The 21757-nt window shown below is 47.8% G+C and overlaps 5 protein-coding genes across 5 annotated transcripts; 2 read left to right on the forward strand and 3 right to left on the reverse strand.

Annotated features, from left to right (window-relative positions):
- Positions 1-179: 179 nt before the first annotated feature.
- Positions 180-1133, forward strand: C8Q69DRAFT_504802 (hypothetical protein; the record flags this gene model as incomplete). Its single annotated transcript, XM_028632634.1, has 6 exons — positions 180-214; positions 273-278; positions 350-364; positions 421-485; positions 538-794; positions 837-1133. 6 exons carry the CDS (start codon positions 180-182, stop codon positions 1131-1133), a joined length of 675 nt encoding a protein of 224 aa, XP_028487801.1.
- Positions 1134-4100: 2967 nt separating this feature from the next.
- Positions 4101-5680, reverse strand: C8Q69DRAFT_504803 (hypothetical protein; the record flags this gene model as incomplete). Its single annotated transcript, XM_028632635.1, has 5 exons — positions 4101-4127; positions 4209-4642; positions 4705-5010; positions 5117-5292; positions 5364-5680. 5 exons carry the CDS (start codon positions 5678-5680, stop codon positions 4101-4103), a joined length of 1260 nt encoding a protein of 419 aa, XP_028487802.1.
- A 2181-nt stretch (positions 5681-7861) lies between these two features.
- On the forward strand, positions 7862-9863 carry C8Q69DRAFT_161396 (hypothetical protein). Its single transcript, XM_028625669.1, has 4 exons — positions 7862-8252; positions 8347-8495; positions 8553-9550; positions 9614-9863. Exons 1-4 carry the CDS (start codon positions 8141-8143, stop codon positions 9675-9677), a joined length of 1323 nt encoding a protein of 440 aa, XP_028487803.1. The 5' UTR covers positions 7862-8140; the 3' UTR covers positions 9678-9863.
- Positions 9864-10556: 693 nt separating this feature from the next.
- On the reverse strand, positions 10557-11982 carry C8Q69DRAFT_161403 (hypothetical protein). Its single transcript, XM_028625670.1, has 3 exons — positions 11505-11982; positions 11174-11361; positions 10557-11031 (listed from the first exon to the last, which is right to left on the reverse strand). Exons 1-3 carry the CDS (start codon positions 11704-11706, stop codon positions 10690-10692), a joined length of 732 nt encoding a protein of 243 aa, XP_028487804.1. The 5' UTR covers positions 11707-11982; the 3' UTR covers positions 10557-10689.
- Positions 11983-13255: 1273 nt separating this feature from the next.
- Positions 13256-15449, reverse strand: C8Q69DRAFT_398073 (putative beta-1,6 glucan synthetase; the record flags this gene model as incomplete). Its single annotated transcript, XM_028627799.1, has 6 exons — positions 13256-13307; positions 13370-13850; positions 13915-14434; positions 14498-14599; positions 14662-14824; positions 14896-15449. The coding sequence occupies 6 exons, from the start codon at positions 15447-15449 to the stop codon at positions 13256-13258; spliced, it is 1872 nt and encodes a 623-aa protein (XP_028487805.1).
- Positions 15450-21757: the final 6308 nt, after the last annotated feature.

Raw genomic sequence — 21757 nt, forward strand, 5'->3', positions numbered from 1 at the left:
CGGGGGAATCCGGAGCAGAGTTTGTTTATATGTAACCACCCATATCGGAGGAGGCTGTATGTGGCGCTCACAAAGGGCCTCTCCGCTGTCTGGCGTCGGAGGCTTAGGTACAGCCCATCATTAATATTATTCAGATGGACAGAAAATATAGTGTGTCCTTTGTGGCAGTATGGGCCATCATGCCACAGAGTGCTGGTACAGGGCCGACGACTCGGTATGCCAGTTATCCTTTGATATGATTACTAGTTTCTATCTTTCTAACGGTTTAACAGGCTAAAGTGCGTTATTAAACCTTGAGGCTACTGCAATAAATTCGTTCTAGCCCTTGATATGTCTATATTGTCAACAGGAAAAAGTGGATGTCGTAAGTAATTCTCCTGTATTACTTTAGATCGAAGATTGATGATCTTTTCGTTACAGCACTCGCTACGCAACTGCCATTTCGCATATCCTTCCGTCTCAGCACCGGGCCACCATATATCTTGGTTGGTATCAGCACCCAAGAAGAGAAGGTGCGAGAAAACTAATGCAATATAGGGGAAACATCTTTCCACACGTTTACTGCCTTTGGCAGTATCACCCAGCGAGCGCAGTTTCAATATAACGACGCGGTGAAGAATCTAAGGATCTTGAAAGTCAACCGCTACAAGAATGATCTGAAGACTCAAACCGATATTGCGGGGGCTTTGTGGATGTATCGCTCGATCAAAAGAAGTATGGTTCGGACTATGAAACTTGGCTTCGGGGAAACAAACGATCGCAATAAAGATTCTGAGGACCTAATCAAGACGAAAGTATGTATGCCACTAATCTAACTTAAGGAAATTGAGATCTAGGAGGAATGGTACGAATGCTTGCGCGCACTGAGAGAGGCTGCGGATCTCCTGATCAAATGGGATTGGGCGCCAGATGTGGACGATGCGAATGAATTTCTGCGGCGCTTTACCCTTGACCGGAATCCTGAAATCGAGAAGGAATATGCTGCCTGGAAGGAGGCTCATACACCTACAGTTTGCCAAATAGCTTTCCTTACGGCATTACAACAATTGGAAGCAGGACTCGCATCTATGAACTACTATCGGAAGTTCGTGCCACATTTCTCCGCCATTGCGAGACCGCTGAATATTCCTTAAGACCAGAGGTTTTGCAAGAGCGAGCTTACTATATTACCTCATCTATAGGTTCTTACTGATCAGCTTGCTGTAAGAAATCCTTGAATTTATAGTTAAATACTACGGTGCTAATAGATATCCTAAGGAAAACCGGCAAAAGATAATGGTATAATTCACAATCCGGTTATATTACTATTGACAAGCGTTACTAAATGCGCTAACCGTATATATTTATATAGATGATGGCGAGCAAAGCCAGGGTATATATATAAAGAGTTATTCTTAGAAGATAATAAGTTAACTAATTTTTGAGCAGGAAATTGAGGAGTTGGAGGCACGTTATCGAACAATAATAACTCGATATAATTTTAACACGGCTAATATCGAGTCACATTCAGGAAGCAGAAGCCGTCTCAGGGCTTCAGACCCTGGCTCAAAGGTATGAAGCTACTCGTGAAGTTACAACTTTGATGTGAAACTATTATACTTACATAGTTCTCTTAATTATCCAGTCAGGGGTAAAAAGGTATATCTATATATATATGTCAGACGATCGGTTAAGCATGGCTAATTGTATACAAGATTGCTGTTTACAGTGTTAAAACAAAGATGGAAAAAGAATTATGGCTTCAGAAATTTCCGCCTGACAACATGCAGGCAGTTTATCATGTGTTATTTGAGACCTCTTTTATCCTATACACTGAAAAGACGCTCTTATGTCTCTACTATCTATATCAAATGATCACCCATTTGAAGACCCCCGTTCCCCCATGAATCACCTCTACAGCTTACGATAAGGGACGAAGTATACTCCGCAAACTTAGCGAGCGAGAAAGGGAGCCGTCACCTTCAGGAGCAAATTATCCAGCAAAGTATTGTTATCCGAGGCCAGAAAGCGCAGACTATACATGTTTTAGATCCACCTTTCAAGATGAGTTAATCGCCATTTAAGGGGAATTATCATTCCCAGGGTCGGGCCAAAATCTATTCTTTCTGCAGCTACCTAGGTAGTTAGCTATGGTGGTTGGCTATCAAGCTTTCTGCCCACTCTTTCCTCTTTCATGTCCATCACTGTCATTTGTGCGGCACCGTAATTCCGGCTATGTATTGCTTTTCTCTTCCTCTTTTCCAGGTAAACGAGTCAACTCTGCTTTTTCTTTAGCGGCCCACCTTTGCTATTCTAAATTATCACCGGGAAGGATAAACGGGTCGATGCATCCCGCGCCGTTGCAGGTGTTGATCTTCCGCTTTTAATTAATTACCAGGTTTTCTTCAAGGGGGTTGCTACGGGATAAGAAAAAGATCGGGATGTGGCCCGTCTGAAGTATCCGTGGTTACCTACCTAGTTAGCACCTAGTTAGTAAATACGCAGTTCGCTAGTATTTTGCTAATATAACTAAATGATTATTATTATTGTTATAGTCAATAGTAATTATAATAATGATAATAATAACAGTAGTGACATGATGACTTTAGCGTAATATTAATAAAACTAAGATGGAAAAAAAGTACCCTGGTTCGGTATCCCCCGCCTGACAACGTGCCGGCCATTCGCGCGGGACTTGCTACTTAACTAGTTACTGCGCAACGGTCCGGCGACGGACAGGTGTTCGCATAAGAACAGAACGGGGGGGTGGGTTGGTATAGGAGGGGTGCATGAGCAGGAATTTTATTTTTTGACCCTTGCTCACAGATAGATAGGCCTAAAGGAGTTAGAAAAGAGAAAATCTCCGTAAAAAGTGAGAGGTGTGAAAAGAAAAAACAAGCTGCGTAGAGTAGAGTATGCACTTATGCAGAGGGCGGACCCAATTTAGCCCGATATAGATCTCAGATGGTTTGGATTTCAGCCTGATTGTCTGAATAGGATAATGGGCAGTTAAGAGGTGCCAGCACAGTAGCCGGAATTGTCCGGGGGAAAGAGAGGAAAAGAGGGAACTATCTACGAACTATTGGGAAGAAGAGGCGAGGGTATTGTGAACTACACTGCATGTTGTGGTTTGTTACTCTAGGTTGTTTGGTGGGGTTATGGGCAGATGTTCCTGTACGTGGAGCAAGAAACCGCTCTGGATAATTAATCTAAAAAACACCCGCGCTGCTTAGTTAGTACGGGTAGACTATCTAACTTGATCCCTGCAGGTGCAACTAAAAGCTGCAGCCAAGTGAACTGCATCCCAGGCCCCCTGCTAGTATCATATCAGATGGGCAACGAAAGGGAGCAGAACAGGATACTAGTCTATAGTACAAGTACTCATCGTCTGGGCATCCTATCAACTAGTGACAGTGATAGAGATAGAAAGACGCAGAAGATGTTGGATCATCATTTATCATAAAACTAACGTCACCAGCCAGCATGGCGACAGTATACTGCTACCATCATAGCCCTCCCATGTTGAAACCCCGCTCGCTAATGCTTTGATCAACACCCACCTGCCCCCGGGCGCCGCATGGTCTTTGAGTCCCTTGATGCCCGAGCCTTGCGTAGGTCGTAGAGGGAGGCGGCAGTACAGTGAAGTGGAGTAGGTCAGAAAAGAAGACAATCAGACGGCACCAGTGCACAACATCAAAGATGTAGAACGATAAACGAGGCTCGAGAGCGAAATCAAGAATATAAACTTTTGAACATTCCAGTAGAACGAAAATTTTGGGAAGCACCTGAAGTTGAAGAGGGACGAGGGGAGAGGTCAAGTTAGGGTGGAATGTCTCCAGAGAAAGGAAAGAGAAGAGCAACAGTAAAGGAGCACCTTATGAGAAGAAAATATGAGTTATCCTCCCATATTCGCGAAATGTGCCGCCAGAATATGAATACCGAAAAAATATCTCGTCTAGTGCAGGTCACGTCTTCAGAGAATATCAACAAATTCAGCAAGGCTAGTTCAATTGATCATGACGGTCGTCGGCTCAGATCGGATTCGCAAGAAATTTCTCGAAACAAAATCGAATGCATCATGTCATTTGCGCAAGAATTTCAAAGCCATTCCAGACACGTCTTCACAGATGTGAAAGCCAGTTAAGAATCTAGTATAGTTTACAGAGAGGTTAGTCTATTGCTCGTGTCTGAAGGACCAGGTCCTCCGTATCAATAGGCACAAAACTCACCATCATGGCTTGCATCAAAGAGGTTTTTTCTCCAGAAGAGGAGCCGTGTAGACTCGTTGCTTCCGATGTAGCGTTGTACATACTTAGAACTTCCATACCCTTGCTATGCGCTGTTCTAGCGGTATCAAGCGTATACTGCTGTAGAGCAAGATCTTCCTGCGATCCGACTGTATCTCTCTGGTTCTGATAACCAGCGGATGTAGGTCCAATCCAGAGAAAGGGGACCTTTCGTCCGCTGGCTCGGGCGAAACCCAGCCATTCGTCCATACTTGCAGCCGCAGTTTTGCGGGAGAGATAGGTGGACAAAGACAGGCTGTGGATCACAGGAACGGGCTTGTTGCCACCAGCGGTAGCGGGCATTATCTCCTGGAACTTGTCATGGACAGATCTGGGAGACGGAGATCCTGTCACAGGCAAGAAAATATGACGGATATCTAGATTGCATAACAGCAGTTAGTCACTGGTGAAGCATGAAGCAGGATGGCGGGATCCTCACATGCTGGACAAACGTAGGGGCTCCTGCTCGAAGCCTTCCCATCGTAGCTGTACACCTCTTCACTGGAACCGATTCGAAATGCCAGGCATTGGCTGTTCGAGAACTGCTTGTCGCACTTGCACTCTTCGAGCTGTCTGGAATCCATGTCCCACTGTTTCAAGGATCCAAAAACCAGATTTTCTCGTAAAAGAATGTTGAACGCAGCATAAATGCTGAAAAGAGGACCGTCCCCGACGAAGACAATCCCGTCGAAACGGTTAAGCACATCGCAGATCTCGTCTGTCGACAACCACCGGTAGTGGCAACCTATCCAATCTCGAGATTAGACTACAGCGTCAAAAAGGCAAGAAAAAAAGGCCATGCACTCATCTGCGATGGTCCCCGGAGACTGTCCTCCTATTGGAAGGCTTACCTTGAGGGTCATATGAAGTGCCAGTCCCCTGATGCCCTCCATTGCTCATTGCATCGAGTAGTGCAGCCCGATTCTGACAATAAGCATTCCTCAGTGCCCCGTCACCAGTGGGAGGAGTATAGAGAGAAGTAGAAGAGATGCCGCACTCATCACTGCCCATAAATCGAGCCAAATGACTAGATACCATGATCAGCATTCTGACACTGAACCTATCGTAGACGACGGTGGTATGAAGATGTATTCTTACTCATCTGGAGCAATCCCTTGGGAACTGCGCTGTGCAGGTGATGAAGAGGAGGACGAGAAGGGCAGGAAGAAGATGTCCCGGATCAACCAGACGATATAGAGCACTGCCAGGACATAGAGGTATGCTACAAGCTTGTAGGTCGACGACCGCCAGGTGACTCTACGCGTCAGTCTCTGTCCGTAAGGCCCTTCAATAGGCCCCCGACGGTGTGTCTGATGGCTTTGGTGAGAGTTGGAGAACGGATATGCCAGGGCTGGGTTCGCTGGTTCTGACGCTGTAAGCGCGGCTTCGCTGTGAGATGACCGGCGACGCGACATCGTCGCTTTCCTTTACAACCGATATCAGGGGACGACGAGCGGTGTCTGCCAGCGGACTTCATTTAAAGCTTGAGTCGAACAAAGAATCGGGGCTTCCCTCCACGGCGCGTGTTGCTTTTGGTGAGTGTGGTCTTTTTTTTTCCTCTCTCCTTTCGTCTCTTTTTTTTTCCTCCGTCAGGCGCACAATGAACCAACTGTGAGAGGGGTAAATTTCTAACCCCAGTACCAGCTACAGCTGCAATTTACATCAATAAGGCCCAATACCGGCGGGAGGTTCCACGAATACAGCTGGGATAAGCCCGGATTGCTGCTTGTTTTGGCAAGCTTGCAAGCTCGGTGAATGCAGGGTACGGAGAGAAAAACAATGAGGATCGAGGCCGAGCACTAAGAGGTTGCATCATCGGCCCTCCGCCAGTGGACCAGAAAAAAAAGCACCGACAGGGAAGAAAAACAGAAGCCAGGTGCCCAGAACATTCCTATTCAGACACCATCCATGCAGCCAGAGAGCGGAAGAAGTTCGGGCTGGTGCGATCCATACTTCAAACCCATGTTTGCCGTTAGACGAGGCCAGAATAGTGCCTTCATTACCGCACCGAATCCGACTCCGCGCAGAAACGACAAAGAGCCCGTCTGAAATCAGGGGACGGTTCGTCCAATGGCTCTTAAAGGCCTGGAAGGATCGAAGAAGGACGATATAACCGTAACTCGACCGACGGCAGCTCTGGGTGGACTAGACAGTTGTCAGGACTCCACCACTTCTCGGGCGGAACGAGATCGCGAACGCGAAACGGGTCTCTTAGTTGATCCCTGACGCTCAAGCGCCCAAACGATCAGGATAGGTTGCGGAAAAAGGCACTTCTGCTCCAGTTGTTCCATCCCCTTTCCAGCTCGTCCAGCGCGGACCCCCGACACGGCCCGGAGTCAGACGTCGGCTGTCCTCATGGAAAAAGATCGTGTGCGACGAGCATGCAGCTATCATGTTGATTTGTTCCAGAGGAACTTCAAGCACGGCCATGGAGGCGCCATTTGGTATCTCACAAACGCGCAAGCGATGTCCGTGCATTTCCTGGGCTGGCGCCAGCTGGGGTACATTAATTCCAACGAGATATACTTTTTCATTGTCTTCCTACTGAGGGAGATGGTGGGAGATCGTCGCCTACGGTTTGCATAACGGGACCTTGGAAGGAGAATTCCGCCAACTTTAACGGAGGTCTTGAACAGGGAAAGGCAGCTCTCCTGGAAGACGATGGGTCTTAGGAAGGTCGATCACTACCAGTCGGAAAGCCATGCATGCCCCCCCGACCATCGAGTCCAAAGCATCATTACCTTACCGTGATGTCTTTCCGCAGACGCATGCAGATGGGCTGTCCTACTCGAGGCCATTATATCATAACACCGTTCCCTGGGTAGTTCTGGCATCTATACAGGGCTTACCCCGTGCACACTGCCCTCTGGTGTAGTACAATGTATTATGTACTACCTTTTGGCTTTGGCGATGGCGGGCCGGCTGTCAGGCGCGGAGAGAAGCCTCTCGGACAGAAGGTTGTCCCATGGGGGATCGCTCCCACTATGGCGGAGAATAAGGAATTACAATTTAACCCCGTATTCCGGGGAGCACGAGGGCGAATACCATCCGCTAGCCATGGGACCTTGGGGGGGAGGACTCGTTCTTAGGTTTCTCCAGCTTTTGTATATATAGTCCATTATTTCGTGGGGTTGGTCGCAGTCCCGGAAATCTTTCGGGCAAAAGGGAGATCCGGGGGGAGGCTCTGGCGTTCCGCCTGTCACCGATGAGGTCAGGTTAGTTAAGGAGCGCCGGTCCCTAGCGCCCATGAGAGAACGAGAGAGAGAGAGGAGAGAGGAGAGAGAAGAGAGAAGCTTCATACGGCAGTACATAGCCATATCCCGACCAGCTTCACGTTGGAGAGACCCGAGGCGCGCACATCTGCCTTTCCAATGCCAATTCGATGAAGGTCGCACAGGAGAATCTGCTGCTCACGACAGTCTTGGGACATCGCTTGGCTGAAATATAATTAATAATAACGAGGCATTTCGTCGTCTTGCCATCTAGGAAGCCTCGGTCGCTGCCCCACGTGACGCCACACCTGACCGGCAGAGATTCTCCGCAAAAGAGGAGAAAGAAGGAAAGCGTTGTTTTCTGCTTGGGATGTTTCTGTGATCTTTCTTTCTGCTCTTGCTCTTCTCCCTGATCTTCCCTTGTTCTCGGAATCTTCAGGCCTGCAGGTCGCGTGCTCTCCATCCTATTGACCCTCTGCCGTTCGACCTCGGTAGCTCCATTCTCCGGCCTTAAGTGGTGGGGAGCTCTCCGTTTCCGTCCGCCCTGCGATATATTCAAACCCCGTCAACTTGACTCATCTTCTGCCATTGAGCTGAATTATATCACCAGTGGCCAAGTTGTCTCGTTTCGCAGGCCTCGCGGCCTGGATAGCTCCTGACACTATGTGGAAAGCGTCGGAGCGCCTGATGGACACCATCAGGCATTATGCCAGCTTCCCCGCAACTGGGGTCTCCCTGAGGCAAATGGTCCAGTTCGGAGACCGTCCATCGACTGGTAAGTTCCAATGTGTATTTTTGGACGGGGATGAATCGTGTGAGAGTCGCAAAAGGCAGTTGCTGATTATATGGCCTCTTTCTCCTCCGTTTAGGGACTCTATTCCGCGCATCTCAGTTCCTCTCCGAGGAGCTTCCCATCCGTCTGGCACATCGGGTACAAGAACTTGGTGAACTTCCAGATGGCCTCAATGAGATGCCTTCCATCAAGAAGGTGCGAAACTGGTATGCACAATCATTCGAGGTATGTTTTTAGACGGGCACTGCCTTTCTCCGCAACTCAGATGGCTCATCTGTTTAGGAAATCATCAACCTTCCACGGCCCTCCCTCACTCAAGAGGTCAGGGGACGCCTGTTGAACAGCATGAAAACCAACGGAGGAGGATCAAAGATCTTATCAGAAGCGACACAAAATCCTAGCATCAAAGAGGGCCAATACCGCTCTTCACCGACCCTGACGAATGGACACGAGAACGGCAATGGGAAGGCCAAGGGAGCAGCGACCCGACGATACTTTGTCCCGTCCGATGACCGAGGAGACTGGCCACCTGAACTCGATGACTACAACCAACGATTCGCGAAGTTGCTTCAGCAGGTCAAGCGACGCCACGATGGAGTCGTCACTACTGTCGCCCAGGGTATCTTAGAATACAAGCGTCAACGGCAGCGTCTGCAAATTGATTCAAATATACAGTCTTTCCTCGACCGGTTCTATATGTCGCGTATCGGTATCCGAATGTTAATAGGTCAGCATATCGCGCTTACAGAACAAAAAGCCGTCCGCCATCCGAATTACGTGGGTATCATCTGCACCAAGACTAATGTACGAGAGCTGGCCCTGGAAGCAATCGAAAACGCGCGCTTTGTCTGTGAGGATCACTACGGACTATTTGAAGCTCCCAAGGTGCAGCTCGTCTGTAAACCCGATCTCAACTTCATGTACGTTCCGGGTCATCTGTCGCACATGCTGTTCGAGACTCTCAAGAATTCTCTGCGTGCTGTGGTCGAGACCCATGGAGCGGACAAGGAAGAGTTTCCCGTTACCAAGGTCATCGTAGCGGAAGGCAGAGAGGACATCACCATCAAGATCTCGGACGAGGGCGGTGGCATCCCGCGATCGTCGATCCCGCTCGTCTGGACGTACATGTACACTACGGTCGATCAGACACCGAACTTGGATCCCGATTTTGACAAGAGCGACTTCAAAGCACCGATGGCTGGCTTTGGGTATGGACTACCGATCAGCAGACTGTATGCTCGGTATTTCGGAGGTGACCTGAAATTAATCAGCATGGAAGGGTACGTACTTTCTGATCGTTGGGTCTGGCAGCGAATTAAATGTTGACATTTCCTCTTCCACAGCTATGGTACAGACGTCTACCTCCATCTCAACCGTCTCTCATCGAGTTCGGAGCCTCTCCAATGACAATCACCAGTCATGAGGGATGGGCGCGCACGGTTCTCGTCTTTCAAAAGACTAGTTCCTCTCTACGAAGAGCCTGCCTCGCCTTCGCCGCCTCCACCGCCATCGCCATCCCGAGGATTGACGCCAATGAATACGCAAGCTCTCCGCTCGAAAGTGCGGACCAGAGAGGTTTCTGAACGCAAGCAGGTCGGAGATGCAGAGAGTCTTATCAATTCCGAACCATCTAGTGGTGCACGTGCTCACTCAGATGAAGATGAAATCTAAGGCTCGGTGGTCTGGCTGCCGCAACGATCTTGAACCAGTCAGTCTGGGAATATAGGAGTACGACAGCGGTAACTAGCAACAATTACGGCACCACCGTAGCGTGATACTATGTTATCTGTCGCCATTTCCCCCCGGGCTGGTCAAGAAGGGTTCTTTTACAACAGGGATTCTGATCGCAAACGGCGCAACCAGATTTCTGCGTCCTTGACCAGCATTTATCCAATGCAAGACGGCCACATCCAATCCGTTGCAAGGATAACTGTCTTGCGAAATTATCTTATACCCATGTCTACAACATATTTGAACATTGTGGCGTTGAGAGGTTTGTCTCAGCGCTTCACGAACAGTGCAGGTCAACATGGATGTGACTTGCGAGAAAGTTTTTTCTTCCAATTTCTCGATCTCCTAGGAATACTGTACATTACATGCTTATTCTTGTGTTTTTCTAACGACGCTGCTGGAACGTCCATGTATTTAGCATGAATGCAAAATGAAAAGGGATACTCCAAATTTCAACCAGTGGTCTTGATTTTTTTTTTTTTTTTCCACAAATGACATTTGTTTCCTATATATAGCTCTAAGTCATGTCTACCTACTGTATGTGTGCATGACCACAGGACGGAAGAAAAAGCAAAAAACATCAAAAACTTGACATGATAATTTATTTCAATATATTCTAATCACCATACTAAAAGCCTAACCCATTGATAATAATAATAATAATAACAAGACCCATACCAATAACGCATCAAATAGCCTGACTATCAAACTCTCTCTCCGAACCACTCCACCTTCGTCTCCTATCCCGCTCGCGCTCTCGACGCTGTCTCCCCGAACTCCTCCTCGCGCGATCCCGCTCTCGCTCCCGATCCCGTTCGGGAGTCTTCCCCTTGCTCTTCGACGGGGTATGACTTGCATCAGGCCTGCGCCAGCCCGCATCGTCGTCTTCGTAGACATCAATAACCGTCCCTGGAACGAGATGCGATGTTCCCGCGGCTGTGAAGCGGTCCATTCGGATCGCGGTGGCGGCGCGCGGGTCGTCGGGAGCCATGAGTTGAGCGAGGAAACGACGGCGGGTTTGGGGGATTGTCTTTTTTTCTCACCTTGTTAGCAGGCTTGTTATGATTGTTTTACGGGGAAAAAAGCCTCGTGGAGATCTGGTATTATACACAGCAAGCAAGAGAGCGTGTATGAAATGAATAAATGAATGAATGAGTGCGCGGCATACATACCTCATGAGCAGCCAACGCCTGAATCATAAGTAACTCTCGATCCGACAAGACTGAAAGAGCAGAATGTCTCCCCTCACGATGGATACTACGGGCTTTTTTCTCGTACGCGCTTGCAGTGAGGTATCCTCTACCTGTGTCTCGGGCGCGGTCGGATGTTGTTGCTGAGTTGGGGTCGTGGGGTCTATGACCTGTATCAGCATTAGTATTTTAGTACATATATATATATATGTATGTATGTATGTATGGCTGTCCTTGGATTTGGGGGGAGGGGCATGTGTATCCTGGATGAAAATCGGGAATGGATGATGGTGATGGTGATAACATTACATACCATATCCCATCCTTTGCTGCTGCTGCTGCTGTTGCTGTTGTCTTTGCTGTTGCTGATACTGAAACCGACCTGCTGCCGTTGTCGTCTCCGACGCATCAATCTGCATCAGATCATCATTCTCATCATCGATGACGATTGCATCTTCCTCCTCTTGACCTGGTCGTCGGTAGTTTCGAGGATGGAGGGTAGTCTGGCGAGACATTGTAAAATGCGAAAAGCTGGTTTTCAGACTTTGTGGATATAGTCAAGATGGAGAGAAAAGGGGGACAAAAAGAGGGGTTAGAGGAGTAAATGTTGCTGGTAAGTTATAAGACTCCTTGAAGTGGAATTTGGTTTGAGAAAGAAAGAAAGAACGAAAGAATCTATACAGATTCCCAACGGTCCTTATTCGAATGCAGCGATGATAGAAGGTCGAGGAGGGTGGAGGTAATTTCCCAACCCGCACAGCAGGCACTCAGGGTTTCTTCTGACTTCGAAGCAAGAGTAGAGCGGAGAAAAGAAAAGTGATATATCTCAAGCCGGAGGAGGAAAAAAAGAAAGAAACAGCGCAATAATAACGAAAGTTTCAATAACCTGGTCCCATTAAGAAACAAGGACAAGAGATATAATGCAATTCAATGCGGTTTTTTTGGCGCGGAGGAGTGATGTATTCAACAGGAAAATCCTCAACGGAAATACAGCCTTTCTTGCGGGGAAGTTGGTGTAAGTAGGTACTTGTGCACCGCTCGATTCAAACAGAGATTCAACAGACGCAGTTATCTCAGCTTACGAGGTAAGCTCGTGCGGCTGTGCTCAGGAATGTATTGCAGGAACCTCTCCAGGAAAGTGTCTTCAGGACATTGTAGTTGTTTACTAGTTCGGTTGGAGTGATGTTGATATCCAAAGTCATGTAGTCCGGCCAGTGATGATCTCGATGAAGCTCACTGGGCACATGCTTAGTCATCGCATCACATGCAAAGCGCAACCTCCTAAAACGCTAACAGCAAATCTACAACGTTAATGCATATACATTAAGTTACGAATGCAGCCCTTCACTGTGAAGTTTCAAGGATATCATTTCATTCCATTTTCGGAGGATCTTGATTAGCCCCGCTAATATCATTATCCGCATGATTCTGCCGCGGAGACGGGCAAGGTTATAAAAAAAGAAAAGAAAAACACCAACGACGCATCTGAGATCCAGGACAAGCGTATATTTCACCATCGAATCCCGAATATTGGGACAAAGACATCGAACAAAACACACAAAGATGCGATGAGGTAAATATGGTCCAAGATTGGTGAGCACTAGACGTGGGTGAAATCGAGTGTATCCAGCAGAGAGCCAGCCAACGGTGCACAGAAAACACAACACATTTGGATGAAGATGAAAACGTAGCATCGGATCCCATGATAAAAGAAAAGAAAAAAAAAAATCAACAACAAAAGAATAAACGGGAATCTTCCTCGAAGATCTTTCAACCGTAAACGGGAATAGAGAAATCAAACGTTATGAAATAAAAAAAAAATATTGGAAAGAGGAATATACCCCAACTCCATGCATACAATGCCGCTAAAAAGAAGTTGATGAAGGTGCTAAATGGCAGGAGGTGCTGGAGCCAAGCCAAATCCGATGCCGCAAAACACGCATTCCAGAGGAAGCGAATCTGTCACCCGCCCACGTCGCTCACAGGCGACTAAATGAAGGGCGAGGAATTAGAAAACAGATGATAATATAGTCGAGGACGCATACGGGTCATTAAATAGGATGCTTAACATCCGTGCACAAGAGTGTTCTTAGGCCATTCATACGGCGTTTGTTCCCTACAGCGAGCGCGTTAGAATCATTGTCCCTATCAGTGAGTATACTTTCGAGATAAACATACCAATGTGTCAAGTTAGGATTGCTGTACGCCTCCGGATGATTCTTGATGTATTCTGTGGTCTCGTAGCCAGGAGGATCACACGTCATCAAGTTTTCATCGGGATCCTGGTAGATGCGAATGTAGTCGACGCGCATCGTTGCAGGGAGGAGCTTTCCAATGGCTGTCATGTTGATGCTCGAGAAACTATTGGACATACCAAAGTTCATCACAATCGACAGGGGCTCGGTAGGAATCACACGTTGTCCGACATTTCCGTTCGGGCCAATGCTTCGAGCATCAACGGTCCAGGTCTTGTCCTGGCCAACGAACCAGGTCAGGTCGCCGTCTGCGCCGGGGGTATACTCGAATGCATAAACCTGGTACTCGTTCCCGTCGTACCATTTATTGTTCAGCTTGGTCAGAGCAGACATGGCTTGTTGATAAGGACCTCCTCGGTACGAGTTGATCTCAGTAATTTGTGGGTTGTAGAGAGCCACGAAATCTAATCACAGTCAATAACTATACATGAACATCTCCGGGCGGAGGGGGCACTGCGTATCCCTTACCATAGTCTGGCATGTACCAAATGTCGTAAGGGGCGATCTGCAAACTCTGAGATACGTCACCAACCATGTTGCCCTTGTCATCCAAGGCCCCGACGGACGCCTCGATAACATCGATTTCCGGTGCGGAACGCGAGTGTCCGGGGGAGGGGTGATCGGCGTTCGGACAAGTACAAGCAGGAAGACGCATGCCGGGAAGATAGCTGATTCCGTCGGTGGAACTCTGGTTGGCTGTGATACCAGCATCACAGATATCCTCGTAACTGTACGGCCACATGCCATCTGTCGTAGCAGCATAACCCGGACGACCTAGATTGCCCATCGCCCAGAAGCCGGGCCAGAAACCCACGGTATCGCCGCGACCCGGGAGGGAGATACTGGCCTCCAGTCGTCCACCTTTGAAACATAGCTTGTTCCAGCTCTGAAGCATGCCAGATCGGTAGTTCAGATCATGATTCTGAAACGCGTCGAATCGAATCTCCAAAACGCCGTCTTTTGTCGTGATAGCGTCGGGATCGTACCACTGTTTGAGGGAGTCAGTTTCCAGGACATTGTCATGTGCTGGCTGGGAAAGGGTCAAACCGACCTCGAGATCCATCGTGACACCATACCAAATATCGACTCCTTGAAAGTAGGGGTCATCACCATCGTAAAAAGTTCGGCCATCCGTATTGAATTCGTCGGAGAACTAGACGACGTGAGTACTCTGTTTCTCCCCAGAAAATCCGTAGAAAACATCTCCGAACTTACCACCAGCTCCCAAGTCTTCCCATTGGCTGCCGTGATCGACTTGGCCGAGTCAGGTGTATCGGGGTCGATCAGGCCGGTCCGAATGTTCTTCAACAGCGGAACTTCGCCCACGTCCAAGCACAATGGATCACCAGCACATGGCGAAACAGCGGGCGAGTCAAATCTCCGGACGAATGTTCTGCAGATGGTCCTCTAGGTTAGCACGCCTCTTGCGGAAGAGGAAAGGTAACACACGGGGATCCATACAATATAGGGTATACAATGAAAAGACACAGCAGGCCTGCTGCGAAGATGATAAGACCACCCAGGTTGACTAAACCTCTGGTGTTGCAGATATCACAGTCCCGGTCTTTGTCATTAGGATCGGGATTGTGCAAGTAGTCATCCTTCTCAACGTCCTCCGGAAACAACAGTAGCCCTTCTGTTGGCATAATATTGTACTTCTCGGAGACCGTTTGCGTGTTGACATCGTTATCGTCACTGCTATCCGCCCTCGACGGCGCTCTAGAATCTTCGAACGGGTTGTATGAGAAGGCCCTGCTGCTCCGGCTCCCCACGTCGGAGCTCCAACTCGTCCGCCTCGACGAGAAAGCAGACAGGTCTGGAGATTGCGGCGAGTCGAGTTCTTCCCGCGGCCGATGCGAGGTCCGCACCGGGGGGATCAGAAACTCGGCCGATGCGCCGGGAGAGTTGGGTGACCGCAGCGCGGGTGACTGTAGACCTGGTGATTGCGGTAGCAAGTTGCGGGATACTGGCGAGGGTGCTGCGCTGAAGCTGGGAGAATCCATATCGACATTGGGATCCTGTCGACCTGAATTGAGCCGAATATGAGGCGTTGCCCGTCCACCACCGGGGGGTATCTCTTGAGCCATGTTGGTCTGGTTGGAATCTGCCCGTCGTCTCAACTGCCAAAGCTATGGATATAACTTTCTTGGACTACCACACGAGTCTCCGGCCGGAGACTGGGTCAGCGAACCAAGATCACGATTGAACCTCAGTTCGAGCCTCGACCGTGACGACACTCCGGATCTCGTTTCCCCTCACTTATTTCCGGACCAGTCCGCAACGCGTTTCGGGGGTGAAAGGACGAGAAGAGAGCTAATTGATCCGGAGCTCCCCAAAGGCCTTTTTTGTTTCCTTCCCTGGTATCACCGATCAAACACCTCGAACCTATTCCCAACGCGCCGACACAGCTAGGAAACTCTGCGGTTATAGAGTGGTTCGCAAATCTCAAGTGTTCGCCTGGATTTGCGACGTGTCGAACAAGAATTCCAGGCGATGATTCTTTGCGGGGAGGGGAAAGAGAGGGGAAGACGTGACCAAAGAAAGAAGTAGTTTTTTTAGTAACGACTGACTTAAGTGGAAGAGATAACAATGGGGGGGAAGAACGATTGTTTGACAGCAGCGAGCGAGCGAGCGGACAGGACAATCTCTCTCTCTCTCTCTCTCTCTCTCAATCTAGCAGATCGATTGTCCCTTTGGGGCGGATGTAGCGCGTGCAACGGAGAGAAGAACTAGGAAAAGAAAGACTAGCTAGAGTCGAGCAGGTGGACGTGCAGAGAGTTAGGTCAACGTCTCGAGGTTCGAGCATGGACTATGGACTAGTTGCTATAGGTGGTGATGGGCCAACGAGCATCCAGGAGAGAACTGAAGGGTCCAGAGAATGCTGGCATGCACACCGACCGGGGGAACGCGCCCCATGGTTGGCGGGCACGCAGTGGGTAAACGATGAGGTTCACTAATGATGTTAGGGGAGTCGTGAAAAAGCGTTGGTGCTTGGATTGTCTGCTTGTTCGTCTAGAATCGGCGGATGCTCTTGGGAGCCGCTAAGTGCCGCTGGAGATTGGCTGGGCGCAGAAACCAGGGGAAAAAGGCTGGAGCATCCACGGTTTGGTGTCGTTTCAACGGGATGAGCCGTTCATTGTTCTTTTCGCGAGGGGGGATAGCGTTGTTTGTTGTTGAGCATCCATAATAATAATAGTGGTTCAACTGGTGATAGTCAGTAGTTGTTGACCCGGAAGGAAGGAATTGAATTCCATTTCCCGCTTGGAATGAATGCTGCCCACTCCTATGGGAATCATAGGAATCTCTCCAGACTTCAAACGGTAATAATGCCAAAATAAGAATGGACTGCTATCTAAGGAGGTCTCAGACCGTCCAGAACTTGATGAAGGACGGCAGTAGTTCGATACTTGCGATCACGCTAATTGTCTAGGCGCCAGGAAAGGATTGGATACAACAACGACGGTGTGCGATTAGCCCTCACTGCTTGAACCCTGCCAGATCTCATCGGGCGTTTCTTTTTCTTTCGATTTTCTTACACTGCCCCCGGTGGCGCTGGGGCGATAATCATATCTTGCTTTCTCTTCGATCAGGTTCCGTCCTGAGGAAAACCGGATAGGAGACATTATTAGTAGTATTAACTACATACCATAGTATCCTGACTCTCCGGATTGTCCGCTCAGTTACCCCTATAAGCAAAGAGAGTCTCGGGCCTCTCCGAGTACCAGAATTAATTATTAGTTTAGTGTCTTAAAAGGATCTCCAAAAGCTTGGCTTTTTCTGAGTCAGCCCGTTCGCACAGATCAGCTTTTTCTCGCTTTTGCCCCTTTGAAGGCTTGGGGGATTCCCCTTTTGGGAAGGGTAATAATTAATTAATTAATTAATTAAATCGCAGGGCGGCACAGCAGTCGAATAATATTAACTAGCAGTGCTTGGCCCCTCATTCACAAAAAGTATACATATACACATACATACAATTATACAAATCATATATCATACAAACTCCAGTCGGATGGACATCAGTCTACGGGAAGCCGATGCAGCACCCGAGTTAGATAGATACTACTACTCGACACGTTAAGCGAATTACCATAATTTACTCTGAATCTGTCTGTCCATGATCGACCGACTAGTTACTAGTAGCATCTCTGGAGCTGTAGAATCATCCAACCGCTCCGGCCACAGCCGGTCGGAAGTTGTCAATAATCCATCCGCCCGCACAAACGATGGACGAACCCTTTGGCTGGGACTGCTAACAAAACAACAATCATGCTGCTAACCTAGTCGACTGACATGGCGCTGCGATCGACCGTGAAGACCACGCGGCCATAACTGCGTGAGGAATGGAGGGGCCGACACCAGGCCAATGCCAACGGAGGCTTGCATTCCGCTGGAGGCATCGTGAAGGCCCAAAGGAGACAGACAGCATCTTCTTTTTTTTTTCCCCACGGCGGCGACCATGATCTTCATCCTCCCGCCTCGAAGCAGCAGCATTGAACCAGTTGCCGGTTCCACCGAGCGCTTCGATCTATCCAGACATGCCAAGAGCATCCGCCCATCGAAAGTGCCATGCCAGGCGTCGTGGCGATCGCTGAATCCCCTGTCCATAACTAGCTGCTATGCGTCGTTGCTGGCTATCTATCGATCGTTTGTTTTCACGTTTCAAGGCAGCGAGAATTTCGGACGCTTGGAAGCCGGGGTCAGAATCACAGAACCCCCTGTCCTGTCTGCATTATTATCTAAATTATCTAAAATGAACAATCGAATCTCGGAGAATTCGTGTTTCACGCGATCGCGGCACGGCATGTCGGGAATGGAGCAAAGACCAAGGAGATGACCGTGAGCCAGCGCCAGCACATTCATTACTAATCTCTTCAGAGTGTGGTTAACTTAACTAATTAACTATTTATTAACTAGTTAACGTATGTTAGTTACAAGAACTCTTGATATAACTACTACTCAACACCTAATCTGCCAGATGCACATCACCAACGTTCAGGCGCAACGGGGTGGATATACACAGAAATGGAGCGGTGACCAGACGCGGCATTGCTGGTAACTTCGCACCGTTTCTCTGGCCAACGAGCATTCGCTACGCTCCATTGCGACATCGGGAAGGGCGATTAACTTATTAAGGGACATTTAGACCTGCTGATCTTTCCGACCCGAACGCTGATCGTCCCCGAAGTTTTCGAGAAACCATCTCGGGAGGGAATCTCTAGTCTGCGGCCGGTGTCTGAAGACTAAAGAGAAAATTTCGTTCCTTTTTTTCCGCTTCTGAGGGAATTATAATAATAATTCATAGGCAACAGCGTGCTGCGTGGATAATTTACATAACAGGAGAATAGTGGCATGCGAAAGTGGTACATCGTTAGTAATAATCATAATAATGATGATGATGGACGGTATTATTATTGTGCTTACTGGCTGGCACCGCTGAGAAACAAATCCTGACAGGCATCGATCCACGGTTCTTCCTGCCGATGCTGAAACAGTACCATGAAAATATTCCCATGGATGGAAAGCAAAGGAACCCTCCTTGCGTGTTGACCTGCGCGTGATTCTTACGGTATGCCACAATCCGGTTCTTGCTGGCTCGTCCGGCATAATAGAGGGGGCCAAAGACGTCAACCTGCAGTGGTTCTCTATCTCTATCTCTCTCTCTGTTCATCTAGCTCTGTATCCAGCAGAGCTCGATGTTGGAGCACTATCACGTTCGGGCAGTCTCGACGCTGATTCCCAGGATGCATGATAAGACGCCGGTTCGGATGTGCAGATCGCAGATAAGGTCTATCCTATGATCCTATCTAGTGAGCTACTGATCACTTTTCGCAGTGTGATTATCAGACCGACTTGGCCATGCTGGTCGATCATCCATCTAGAGTAGACTATGATCATCATCTCTACTCGGAGAGCCTACCTCCTCTCATCCCCGACACCAGACATACCAGGATCAGATATACCGTACATATCCAGCAGGCATCGCAGAAACCATGTTTTTTTTTTTTTGCTTTTTGCTTTTTCCTCTCTTCACTGGCGATCGCGGCGTTGATACTAAAAATGGAGCATCCGGATCAAGATTCCACTCCGCCTGCTGCTAACCAAGTAATCTGCCGACACTCGGCATCTGGCGGCCCCAACAAGCTTTTTTCGAGCTTCTTACTCGATGAGGGCAACATGAGCGCATCCATCCGGATTCTACGATTGCAGCACGTATCTCCCCGGATGCAGGACTTGTCCCATTACTCTACGCCACACAGAAATAATACATAGGAAGTACATACATAGCATCTACGTACAGTACATCTGCATCTACAGTACATGCATCGCAGAGAGCAAGAGTGCAGAGTCAGACAGATCCACGCTCCCGATACTTAATAATAAACCCGCGATAACCTTGTAGACGCAGTCAACTAGCGCAAGCTATGCAATACAGCTATCTACCATACAGCCTAATATTGTAATAACTACTACTCTATTCCCTACCACATGCTACAGTAGCTGCAAACTCTCAACAGCAGCATACCCCGCAGCCTTTGCCTAGTCGGGGGCTGCCGACATGGACCGCTAGTTGTTACCTATCTACTTCGAGCGAGCAGAAATGCTATTATCAGCTATCGATCATGATCATCACGGTCGGGATGTCACTAGATAATTTGCACTGACCCGTCATGCAGGAGAAAGTAGTACAGTACAACTTGTTTGACGATGTATGTATGTATATCTTCGCATCCATCTCCCTTCATCCGGGATTGCATATCCCGAAAATATACCCCGCCTATGCTCTGATAACGCAACTGTAACTCGAATGCTAAACCTAACAGCCCTCCTCTTCCAAGAAAACATAATGAATAGAAAATGTAACACAATACTCCAGGGCGAAAATCACATCTAACCTCTGAGTTCTCTCATTTTTTCTTAAAACAACAGATCAAAAAAACCAGGACGAACCATCTCGGAAAAGACCAATCTAGTCTATCCGGTAGTTAGTTACCTAGATAGTCTACTCTACTCTAACAGTCTAATAGCTTAATGCGTGTGCATTAGACTGCAGCTGTCAAAACGCCGCACGATGTACGAGGTTACATTATGATTGGTTTCTGTGTTTTCTTTGTTGTAGGCTAATTTTGGCCTAGATATGGATTCGGACTAGGCGTGGATTTTGATTGCATTGGGGGTTTTTTTTTTATTCTTTTTTGATTTATTTCAAGCGAGCCATAGTTAGATAGAGGTAATTATGCTCTACAAGGTTCAGTTCCTTCTTGGTCTGAGGTTACCTACGAGGTGCTACCTAGGATTGTGTAATAATACATATACACATTGTGATCAACCCTTCCGAGTGAACGAGCCCTAATTTATATAGAACGACAGAGGAGTCAGTTATCACGCAGCAGTATTACAAAGTAAGAACTTACATGGATAGATACAGGAAATATGGTAGTGCTATGCCGATCCCGTTTACTTAACTAGGTCAGCTTCACGTGCGCATCTTATCAGATGATTAGAGTTAGTTAGTTACATAGATAGTCATCGAGTCTATCAACTAACGACTTGAAGCACTCAAAAGAAATATATGTAATTCAAGCTGGATATATAAATTTGGAAATTAAGTCTAACTTCCGCTTCAATTGCTACTGTCTTTTCCTCGATTCTGTAAATCTCTCGATAGGTTAGTTTTCAACTGGAATTATCCTACTGTAGGATGCGAGAAATGCATTTTGTATATGACTCAATAAGTATCTATATGCTCACTCGATACGGAGTAGTGTGATATCTATTGCATTGCATTAAGCTAGTTATGCAGTGGTTTAATTATAGTACAATAGCAGTTCTGGGTTTAGTCTACGTATTTCGGATATTTCTTCGTGTGTATTGTATAGTCCTTCTATGTATATATGTATATAGTAGGCGCATGCTCTTTTATAATGCCTTGCTGAAAGCAATATGAGAGCTTTGGATTTATGCGTCGACATAAGCATCCCTCACCGTATATAGCCCGAATTTGTTGTCTATATATCCTACCTAGTAATGCAGAGCACTTTGCTAGTAGCATAGTTTTCAATCCCAAATACTTGGAAATAAACAGTTGCTGTTCCCTTACATAAAGCTATTCAGGCAGAAATCCCTATACTTACTAGATATATATATATATACAACTTTAGGAATATAAGACCACGGAAGCAAAAGCATGAGAATGGCAATTAAACCGGGAAACATAGTTACAATAGGACACCGAAATCTTATCGACTATTCAATTGCTGCTACCTAAAGCACTGCCTCCGCCACTGTTCCCTGAGATTTTCCCAATTCCGGC

This window comes from Paecilomyces variotii (genome assembly GCF_004022145.1).
Source record: "Paecilomyces variotii strain CBS 101075 chromosome Unknown C8Q69scaffold_2, whole genome shotgun sequence".
Classification (NCBI taxonomy): Eukaryota; Fungi; Ascomycota; class Eurotiomycetes; order Eurotiales; family Thermoascaceae; genus Paecilomyces; species Paecilomyces variotii.